Source organism: Octopus sinensis, unplaced genomic scaffold, assembly GCF_006345805.1.
Source record: "Octopus sinensis unplaced genomic scaffold, ASM634580v1 Contig17777, whole genome shotgun sequence".
NCBI lineage: Eukaryota > Metazoa > Mollusca > Cephalopoda > Octopoda > Octopodidae > Octopus > Octopus sinensis.
The window spans coordinates 30001-41418 of NW_021835314.1; the positions used below are offsets into that span (position 1 = coordinate 30001).

Consider the following 11418-nt stretch of genomic DNA (forward strand, 5'->3'; position numbering starts at 1 on the left):
AGTATGCAACTGGTACTTAATTTGTTGACCCCTGAAAGGGATGTAAGGCAAAGTCAACCTCGGTGGAATTTGAACTCAGAAAATAGCAGCAGATGAAATACCGCTAAGCAGTTCCCCTGGCATGTTAACGATTCTGCCAGCTCGCCTCTTTAATTATGATAATAATAATAATAATAATGATAATAATAATAATAATAATAATAAAATAATAATAATAATAATAATAATATTAATATTAATAATAATAATAATAATAATAAAATAATAAACACTAGGGTGGTATATAAAAAATGCTATGGTACCATTACTGAAACACACGAAGAAGGATGGCTTCAGCAAAGCTGAAAATTGTGTAACAAAAGAAAAATTTAAAAACAAAATGAACAAAAAAACGAAAAGCATGAAAGGAAAAAAAATGTAGTCAGTTTGCAAGAGATGTGAACGTCAAGACAAATAGAGAGGACCAGTAGCTATGGATGAGAAGGAATGACCTGAAGATAGAGAGAGAAGCACTGATATATGCAGCTCAGGATCAAGCATTAAGGACCAACTATATTAAATGCAGAATAAACACTACCGATAGTGACAATTTCAGAATGTGTGGTGAGAGGGGCGAAACGGTATGGCACATTGTTAGCGAATGCCTGAAATTGGCACAATGTGAATACAAAAGATGCCATGACAATGTGGCAAGAATGATCCATTGGGAGCTCTGTGGAAATCACGACCTACAAAGAGCAAAGATGTGGTATGAGAAAACTCCAGAAGCACTCACCAAAACATAAATATATATAGCCCCTGCCCATTCAAAGTACCTTGGGTTTCAGAACAACCTGCTGTGCTTGAGGAGACCTACTGAGTCAAGTACATGAACATCGAAATAAATATCAATGGAAATAGTAGCTGTGATACCTGAGCCGGTGGCACGTAAAAAGCACCATCCGAATGTGGCCGATGCCAGTGCTGCCTTGACTGGCTTCCGTGTCAGTGGCATGTTAAAAGCACCAACCGATCGTGGCCGCTGCCAGACTCTCCTGGCATCTGTGCCGGTGGCACGTAAAAAGCACCCACTACACTCATGGAGTGGTTGGCGTTAGGAAGGGCATCCAGCTGTAGAAACACTGCCAGATCAGACTGGAGCCTGGTGCAGCCTCCTGGCTTCCCAAACCCCGGTCGAACTGTCCAACCCGTGCTAGCACGGAAAACAGACGTTAAACGATGATGATGATGATATATATTTCTGGCACTCCGTCCGTTATGATGACGAGGGTTCCAGTTGATCCGATCAACAGAACAGCCTGCTCGTGAAATTAACACGCAAGTGGCTGAGCACTCCACAGACATGTGTACCCTTAACATAGTTCTTGGGGAGATTCAGCATAACACAGAGTGTGACAAAACTGGCCCCTTTCAAATACAGGTACAACAGAAACAAGAAGAAAGGGTGAGAGAAAGTTGTAGTGAAAGAATACAGCAGGGTTCGCTACCATCTCTACCCCCCACCGGAGCCTCGTGTAGCCTTTAGGTGTTTTAGCTCAATAAACACTCACAAAGCCCAGTCTGGGAATCGAAACTGCGATCCTATGACCGCGAGTCCGCTGCCTTAACCACTGGGCCATTGTGTCTCCACATATATATATATATATATATATTAGACTTAGATAAACTTAGATATGTTTCGACCAGAGATTGGTCCAGGCCATGTCTAACTTAATAGCACACTGATAGGATTATTCGAATCCTGTTTAAGTCAAGTTTTTGTTCAAGTAGTGAGTTCTTGTTGGGTGAGTTGTATCCAGTTTTGTTCAAGTAGTGAGTTCTTGTTGGGGAGTGATCCAGTTTTGTTCAATAGTGAGTTCTTGTTGGGTGAGTTGTATCCAATATGGGTGGCTTGTCTGGTATTCTTGAAGGAATCTATCCAGACTCTGTTTAAAGTTGATGGGATCCTTTTCCTCTTTGATCTCCCTCAGGACAATGTTAAATAGGGCAGGGCCTGTTGAGGGAGGAAAAGAAATTATGTTGCAGTGTACATGTATGTTGTGATCTTGAATTGGCAGGGGACGTATAGCCCATGGTCCAAGTCTGGATGAACCTGTGAAGCTAATGTTTAGGTCGTTTGGGCAAAGTTGGCGGTATATTTTCCACATTGTACAAATGATGTACCGCTCACGCGACGCTGGAGAGAGTAAGTTTCAAGGCTTTAAGGTGATCCCAATAATCGAGAGCAGCCATGCCTTCAATTTGTTTAGTGAGTGCCCTCTGGGGTGACTCAATTCTGGAGATGTTTTGTTGTGTGAGGAGACCACAGTGGGCAGCAGTATTCAAGGTGTGGCCGTAAAAGGAGGAAAAAAGAAAAGTGTATGATGACACCTTGTTCTCTGGACCGGAAAGTTTTTAAGATCCAGGAACTCATCCTATGAGCTATATCGACCTTCTTGTTGATGTGTGCACTCCAACTGAGATCGTCATCAACAATTACACCCAGGTCTCTGATATTGTTAGAGGCTGTGAGCGGTTCCCCTGAAGGAAGAGAGTATGGTTGTTTTAGTGAGGAATTTCTTCCAAAATGCATCAGCTCAAATTTTCCCTCATTCAGTCGCATTTTGTTTCTGTCTTCCCATTGACTCACAGCATATAGATCAGACTGGAGTTGAGTTCGGTCCTCTTCTTCATTGACGATTTGCTGGAGCTTAGTGTCATCAGCGAATATTTTCACTTTGCAGTGATGTACGACACTGGAAAGGTCGTTTACGTAAATTATGAAGAGTAGCGGACCCAAAACAGTTCCCTGGGGATCACCGCTGGTGACTTTTGCTGGGTTTGAGTGGACTCCATCAACTACAACATGTTGTGTTCTATTCGCCAGGAAATACTTAATCCAGTGTAGAACTTTTCCACGGATTCCAACATTTGCCAATTTTGAGAGTAGGATGTTATGTATTATAATATATATAAACACATATATATATATATATATATATAAACACATATATATATTATATATATAAACACATATATATATATATATAGATATATATATATAATATATATATATATATATATATATAAACACATATATATATTATAATATATAAAACATATATATATATATATTATATATATAATATACACACACAACTACATATATATACGATGGGCTTCTTTCAGTTTCCGTCTACCAAAAACACTCACAAGGTTTTGGTCAGCCCAAAGTCACACACAGTGGGACTGAACCCAGAACCATTTGAATGGGAAGCAAGCTCCCTAACCACTGAACCACAGCTCCGCCTATAAACAAAAAGAAAAACAAAGAAAAACATGTAAGAAAAAAGGATCAAAATGTACAACACGAACCTGTTGAAGGGAAGTCCCAGGTGATGAGGGAGGCAAAAGAAGAGAGACAGGAAGAGGAGTGGGTATCCGCTTCCTGGATGGAGGACGTCTTCGAACTGCTTGCCGGCGACACTGCTCCTCCGTCGAACCAACAGCGGTGCCACCGTTTTGGTACTCATTCCTGGAGGAAGAACAAAGAGAAGAAGAAAAGGTGGTGGTGGTGGTGGTGTTGGTGGTGTTGGTGGTGGTGGCAAAGGTAGTGGCCATGGTTGTGGTGGTTATGGCAGTGGTGGTGGCAATGGTGGTATGGTGGTAGTGGTTGCTGTTTTTGTTGTTGTTGTTGGTGGTGGTATGGTGGCTGTGGTGGTGGTGGTGGTGGTGGTGGTGGCAAAGGTGGTGGCAATGGTGGTTATGGTGGTAGTGGTTGCTGCTTTTGCTATTGTTGTTGTTGTTGTTGTTGTGATGGTGGTGGTGGTGGTGGTGGTGGTGGCAGCAGTGGCAATGGTGGTTGCAGTGGTGATGGTTATGGTAGTAGTGGTCGTTGTTGTAGTGGTGATAGTTATGGTAGTAGTGGTCGTTGTTGTAGTGGTGGTGTGGTGGTGGTGGTGGTGTGGTGGTGGTGGTGGTGTGGTGGTGGTGTGGTGGTGGTGGTGGTGGTGGTGGTGGTGGTGTGGTGGTGGAGGTTATGGTAGTGATGGTGGAGAGGATGGTGGCAAGCCACAGTGGTAGCAGTAGTATTAGAGATGGCAGCGGTGGTGGAGGTGTTAGCTGTGCTGCTGCTGCTTCTGCTGCTGCTGCTGCTACCACTGTTGCCGGTGGTAGCGATGGTATATTGTAAATATAACAAGACTCACTTCCAGGAGCTGCACTGTGACATCCATTCCTGTCTTCTCTGTTGAAGATGTTTTTGGAAAATCTCAATGTCACTCGAGGCTGACTGAGAGGGATTTCCAACGGATGAATGGTGTCTGTATAAAACATTGGAGAGAGAGAGAGAGAGAGAGAGAGAGAGAGATGAATGCTGGATCTATATATATATTATTCTTATTTCTTTACTGCCCACAAAGGGCTAAACACAGAGGGGACAAACTCCACCCATCTAACACCCGTGGACATATTTACAAAGTCAAAAAACAGCACAGATCCTTCCATGGCTTTCGGAAACATTTTCCCATGCTGAGAGTTGCTGAAGCATGGAACAAACTGCTGGCATCAGTTGTTAGTTCTCAGAGCACTGCATCCATCAAAACTTCCATGCTTTCTGAGATTTGCCAACACCACACCTGATTTTCTCCCCTCCATACACACACAAGCATGTATCTGACTCATACATTGTTTGCTTTCCAGACATTTCTACATTACTGCATATACTTTATACGCACTGTCTGACAAGTTGTGGTGCACCTGAGCACTGTATACAATAATTTCATTATTATTATTAAACGAGGACAGACAAAGGGTTTAAGTCAATTATATCAACCCCACAAGGCGGCGAGCTGGCAGACTCGTTAGCGCGCTGGGCGAAATGCTTAGCAGTATTTCGTCTGTCGTTACGTTCTAAGTTCAAATTCCACTGAGGTCGACTTTGCCTTTCATCCTTTCGGGGTCGATAAATGAAATACCAGTTACGCACTGGAGTCGATGTAATTGACTTAATCACATTGTCTGTCCTTGTTTGTCTCCTCTATGTTTAGCCCCTTGTGAGCAATTAAAGAAATATATATCGACCCCAGTGCGTAACTGGTACTTATTTAATCGACCCTGAAAGGAGGGAAGGCAAAGTCGACCTCGGCGGAATTTGAACTCATGACGTAGAAGCAGATGAAATACTGCTAAGCATTTCGCCCGGCGTGCTAAATGTTCTGCCGGCTCGCCGCCTTTATATATATATTATTCTGTTATTCTTTTACTTGTTTCAGTCATTTGATGGTGGCCATACAGGTGCAGCGCCTTTTAGTCAAACAAATCATCCCCAGGACTTATTCCATTGAATCCTTTTTGCCAAACCACTAAGTGACGGGGATGTAAACACACCAACATCAGTTGTCAAGCGATGGTGAACGGACAAGCACAGACACAGAAATATATACATACATTTTATGTATGTATGTATGTAGTGAGTGGATTTGGTAGACGGAAACTGAAAGAAGCCCGTTGTATATATGTATATGTATGTGTTTGTGTGTCTGTGTTTGTCCCCTTAGCATTGCTTGACAACCGATGCTGGTGTGTTTATGTCCCCGTCACTTAGCGGTTCGGCAAAAGAGGCCGATAGAATAAGTACTAGGCTTACAAAGAATAAGTCCTGGGGTCGATTTGCTCGACTAAAGGCGATGCTCCAGCATGGCCGCAGTCACATGACTGAAACAAGAAAAAGAGTAAGAGTAAAGAGTATATATATATATACTACTGTAGGAGTGGCTGTGTGGTAAGTAGCTTGGTTCCGGGTTCAGTCCCACTGCGTGGCACCTTGGGTAAGTGTCTTCTACTATAGCCTCGGGTCGACCAATGCCTTGTGAGTGGATTTGGTAAAGGAAACTGAAAGAAGCCTGTCATATATATGTATATATATATATATATATATATATGTGTGTGTGTGTGTGTGTGTGTTTGTGTGTCTGTGTTTGTTCCCCCTAGCATTGCTTGACAACCGATGCTGGTGTGTTCATGTCCCCATAACTTAGCGGTTCGGCAAAAGAGATGGATAGAATAAGTGCTAGGCTTACAAAGAATAAGATACAAAAATAAACGTTATTTTCTATCTTAATCTGAGTTTTGTTTCATTATGGAAAATAAAAATTTATTATTGTTCATATTTTAAATTAAATATACTGTATATAGGGGGGGGGCAGGAAAATCTTTTTAAGTACTCAGGGCTTCCATGGGCCTTAATCCAGCCCTGTCGCCCATCCTACCTTTCATTAAGTAAAAATTTATCCTTTTTTTCTAATCAAAAAGAAGAGAAAGTCAATTCATCACTTACCCACAATCCTTTGCAACTCCACAAGTTGGACCCTTCATTTCGTCCCCTTCCCGGACATTTAGGTCTGCAAGTTCCTTCTCAAGTCTTACTCCTTCGCCACTCGTTCGCCTTGTTTTTCTGCCGACTTCTTTCGACTCCTTCATCTCTTCCCCAATCAAACTCCCTCCCCTGTTGCTCTCTTTCACCCCACTTTTTCCTTCGTTTTCTTTCCCTTTCGTCACTTCTTCGTCTGCTTTCAACCTCTTTCTTTCACCTTCATTCCTAACGCTATCACCACTCATTCTTCTTGTCTTCATTCCCGTCACATTCTTTAACTCATTCCCAACATTTTCAGGTGAATTTTCCTTCTGATTTTTTTCCGTTCTCACATTTCCTCCTTCAACTTTTGTATTCACCACATTTTGCCCTTCTTCCATCAATTTCTCTTTCCCTTTTCTCATTCCTTCCTCGCTCATTCTTCTAGTTTTCTTCCTTGAATCTTCTCTTAACATTTCCCCCTCTTTTTCATTCAAATTTTCCTTCCCATCATACTCTTTCTTCTTATTTCCTACATCACCCTCCATCAATTTCTTTCCTCCTTCATCATTTCTCACTCCATTCTTACTCATTCGTCCAGTTTCCTTCCTTGAACCTTCGCTTAACATTTTTTCATTCAAATTTTCTTTCTCATCAACCTTGTTTTCCCTATTTTCTATATTACTCTCTTTCAACTTCTTTATCCCTTCTTCATCATTTCTCACTTCTTCCTCACTCATTCGTCTAGTTTCCTTCCTCGAATCTCCTCTCAACATTTTCCCCTCTGTTTCATTCAAATTTTCTTTCCCAACAAGCTTCTTTCCCTTACTTGCTACATCACTCTCTATCACCTTGCCATTTCCTTCATCATTTCTCATTCCTTCCTCACTCATTCTTCTAGTTTCCTTCCCTAAAACTCCTCCCACCTTTTTCCTATCTTTTTCATTCAAATTTTCTTTTCCTTCATGCACCTTTTCCTTCTTTTCTTCAACTTCTATCAATCTCTCATTCTCTTCTTTCCTCACTCCTTCTTTACTCATTTTTCTTGACTTATTCCCTAAACTTCCACTCAACTCATTCCTTTCATTATCAATCAAATTCGTTTTCCTATCTCGATCCTTCATATTGCTTTTTCTTTCAGTCTCTTTCAGTCTGTTGTCCCCTTCTTTTCTATCCCCTTCTTCACTCATTCCTTTAATTTCACTCCCTAAAGCCAGTCTTATCTTCTTTCTATCATTTTCATTCGAATTTTCTTTCCTACCTTGCTCATTCATCTTGCTCTCTCCTTCAATTACTTTCATTCCCTTTGTCCCTTCTGCTGTCAATCCCTTTATTCCTTCTTCCCCACTCATTCTTCTAGTTTTCCTTCCTGAAACTTCTTGTAATGTTTTCTCATCTTTTTCATTCAAAAATTCTCCATCTTGCTTCTTCATCTTCTTTTCTCCTTCAATCTCTTTCAGTTTCTTTGTTTCTTCTTCCTTCAATCTTTTTTGCTCTCTCTCTTTCCTCCCTCCTTCCTTCCCATCTTTTTCATTCAAAAATTCTCCATCTTGCTTCTTCATCTTCTTTTCTCCTTCAATCTCTTTCAGTTTCTTTGTTTCTTCTTCCTTCAATCTTTTTTGCTCTCTCTCTTTCCTCCCTCCTTCCTTCCCATCTTTTTCATTCAAATTTTCATTCACACCTTGCTCTTTTCTCCTGTCTTGCATCACAGGCTCTGTCAATCTCTCCTTTTTCATTCCCTCTTCGCTCTTTCTTCTATTTCCTTCTGCTGAAGCTTCTCCGAACATTTTCCTATCTCTTTCACTCAAATTTTCTTTCTCCTTTTCCTTCATCATCCCATTCCTTACTTCAGTCTTCATCAAACTCTCCTTCACTTCCTTTTTTCTCACTACTTCCTCATTCATTTCTTTCACCTTCTTCCCAAAACCTTCATCTAACTCTCTCCTCTCATTCCCAATCAAACTTTCTTTCACATTACACTTTTTCCCCTTGCTTTCTCCTTCAGTCACCATCAATCTCTCCTTCTCCCCCTCTTTTCTCTCTCTATCTTCACCCATTTTTCTTGTCTTCTTCCCTAAATCTTCATTCAGCTCTCCTCTCTCATTCTCAGTCAAACTTTCTGTCACAACAGACTCTTTCATCCTATTTTCTCCTTCAAATTCATTCAGTTTTCCTTTCTCTTCCTCTTTTCTCATTCCATCCTTATTCAATTTTCTTGACTTCTTCCCAAAACCTTCATTCAGCTCCCCTCTTTCATTCTCAGTCAATTTTTTCTTCCAATTTTGCTCATTCGTCTCACAATTTCCTTCTTTTCCTGTTGATCTGCTTTCTCTCCTTTCCTTCCAAACAAAATCTTTCCCTTCCTTCCCCCTCCCACTTCTACTAACACTTTCTCCTTCTTCTCCCTTTCCTCCTACTTTTCCTTCTACAACCTCCCACTTCTTACTGCCTTTTACCTCCTCCCCATCCTTTCCTCCTACTTTTCCTTCTACAACCTCCCACTTCTTACTGCCTTTTACCTCCTCCCCATCCTTTCCTCCTACTTTTCCTTCTACAACCTCCCACTTCTTACTGCCTTTTACCTCCTCCCCATCCTTCAAACACCTCCAATTTCTCTTCTCCTCTAACTTCCCCTCCCTTGACCTCCTCTTATTTTCACCCTCCTCCTCCTTCTTCAGTATCATGCTCTCTCCCTCCACCTCCAACCTATTTACCGCTTCCCCCTTCAACTTTCCTCTTCCTTCCTCTCCCTCCCACTCCCTCCTATCATTCTCCCCTTTCCCCAACTTCTTCACATCCTCCTCCTCCTCCCCATCCTCATTTTCCTTTCCATCCTCCCCCTCCTGCTTCTGCAACTTCCTCCTTCCTTCCTCTCCCCCCACTCCCGCACCCTCTACCTTCGACCTTCCTTTCCTTTCCTCCTCCTCCACCACCAACTCCTCCTCTCTCTCTCTGTCTCCTCCCCCTACTGCCAATCCTACCGACACAGCACCTACACCCGGACTCCCACCTACATCTCCGACTCCATCCCTCTCGCCTAAAGCCTGATTCACCTGCGTTGCATCTCGTTGCACTGTCTTCACATATTTGCACCGAGGACTGCAATAGAATGCAACAGAATAAGTGTTAAGAAATAGAGAGAAATAGGCGCAGGAGTGGCTGTGTGCTAAGTAGCTTGCTTACCAACCACATGGTTCTGGGTTCAGTCCCACTGCGTGGCACCTTGGGCAAGTGTCTTCTGCTATAGCCTCGGGCCGACCAAAGCCTTATGGGTGGATTTGGTAGACGGAAACTGAAAGAAGCCTGTCGTATATATGTATGTATATATATATGTATGTGTGTGTGTTTGTGTGTCTGTGTTTGTCCCCCTAGCATTGCTTGACAACCGATGCTGGTGTGTTTACGTTCCCGTCACTTAGCAGTTCGGCAAAGGAGACCGATAGAATAAGTACTGGGCTTACAAAGAATAAGTCCCGGGGTCGATTTGCTCAACTAAAGGCGGTGCTCCAGCATGGCCGCAGTCAAATGACTGAAACAAGTAAAAGAGTAAATGAGTAAAGAGAGTGTATGGAGAGGCGTGACCGTGTGGTAAGATGCTAGCTTCCGAACCACAAGGTTCCAGGTTCAGTCCCACTGCATGGCACCTTGGACAAAAGTCTTCTTCTATACCCTTGGTCTGACTAAACCCTTGTGAGTGGATTTGGTAGATAGAAACTGAAAGGAGCCCATCGTATATATTTCTTTACTACCCACAAGGGGCTAAACATAGAGAAGACAAACAAGGACAGACAAAGGGATTAAGTCGATTATATCGACCCCAGTGCATAACTGGTATTTATTTAATCGACCCCGAAAAGGATTAAAGGCAAAGTCGACCTCGGCGGAATTTGAACTCAGAACTTAGCGGCAGACGAAATACCGATTTCTTTACTACCCAAAAGGGGCTAAACACAGAGGGGACAAACAAGGACAGACAAAAGGATTAAGTCAATTACATCGACCCCAGTGCATAACTGGTACTTATTTAATCGACCCCGAAAGATAAATGGCAAAGTCGACTTCAGCAGAATTTGAACTCAGAACATAACAGCAGACGAAATACCTATTTCTTTACTACCCACAAGAGGCTAAACACAGAGGGGACAAACAAGGACATACAAACGTTTTAAGTCGATTATATCGACCCCAGTGCGTAACTGGTACTTAATTTATCGACCCCGAAAGGATGAAAAGTAAAGTTGACCTCAGCGGAATTTGAACTCAGAACGTAAAGACAGACAAAATAACTATTTCTTTACTACCCACAAGGGGCTAAACAAGGACAGACAAATGGATTAAGTCGATTATCAACCTCAGTGCATAACTGGTACTTAATTTATCGACCCCGAAAGGATGAAAGTCAAAGTCAACCTCAGCAGAATTTGAACTCAGAACATAACGGCAAATGAAATACAGCTACACTGAGCAGAATCACAGTGATGGCAGATCTTATATAGTTATTGTTGTTTAACCCCTGGTCTGCCTGGATCAGGCCTGACCAGGGGTTAAACAACAATAACTATAGCCACTAATACTAACTACTATGCTATACATTATATAATGTAGTCCTAGATACACTATGCCTGAATAAAAGATGGGATGGTCACATCTGGAACATCCTTGATTGTAGGTCAGTCTTGATCAGGCCTGACCTGGGGTTAAACAACAACTATAGCCTCTAATACTAACTACTATAATATACATTAGATAATGTAGTCCAAGATACACTATGCCTGAATAAAAGATGGGATGGTCACGGCTGGAACATCTTTGATCATGGGTCTATCTGGATCAAGCCTGATCAAGGGTTAAACAACAATAACAACATCTATAGCCACTAATACTAACTACTATACTATACATTAGATAATGTAGTCCTAGATACACTGTGTCAACATGCTGAAACACATCAAAAGGACATGGTACTTACCAGAATCTGCGATAGGCTCTTTGGATCTTGGTCGCTGCAGCCTCAAACTGCTCCCGCTTCGATGCCTCCAGTTGCTGTTTCAACTCCAACAGCTGAGCCGTGAGGTCGTCCAGTAATT

At 42.1% G+C, this 11418-nt stretch overlaps 2 protein-coding genes across 2 annotated transcripts in view; both read right to left on the reverse strand.

Annotated features, from left to right (window-relative positions):
• LOC115231201 (leucine-rich repeat and IQ domain-containing protein 1-like) overlaps positions 1 to 7845 on the reverse strand; it is a 37823-nt gene extending 29978 nt beyond the window's left edge. Inside the window, exons 1-4 of the mRNA XM_036499987.1 lie at positions 7083 to 7845; positions 6317 to 6782; positions 4188 to 4301; positions 3355 to 3514 (exon numbers count right to left, since the gene is read on the reverse strand). Of these exons, the coding sequence (XP_036355880.1) occupies positions 3355 to 3514; positions 4188 to 4301; positions 6317 to 6782; positions 7083 to 7764 (1422 nt within the window). The 5' untranslated portion in view covers positions 7765 to 7845. The remainder of the gene's footprint in view (positions 1 to 3354; positions 3515 to 4187; positions 4302 to 6316; positions 6783 to 7082) is intronic.
• A 218-nt stretch (positions 7846 to 8063) lies between these two features.
• Positions 8064 to 11413, reverse strand: LOC115231200 (the record flags this gene model as incomplete). Its single annotated transcript, XM_029801272.2, has 3 exons — positions 8064 to 8105; positions 9229 to 9430; positions 11301 to 11413. Coding segments are annotated over 3 exons (357 nt in total), but the record flags the coding sequence as incomplete, so codon positions are not given.
• Positions 11414 to 11418: the final 5 nt, after the last annotated feature.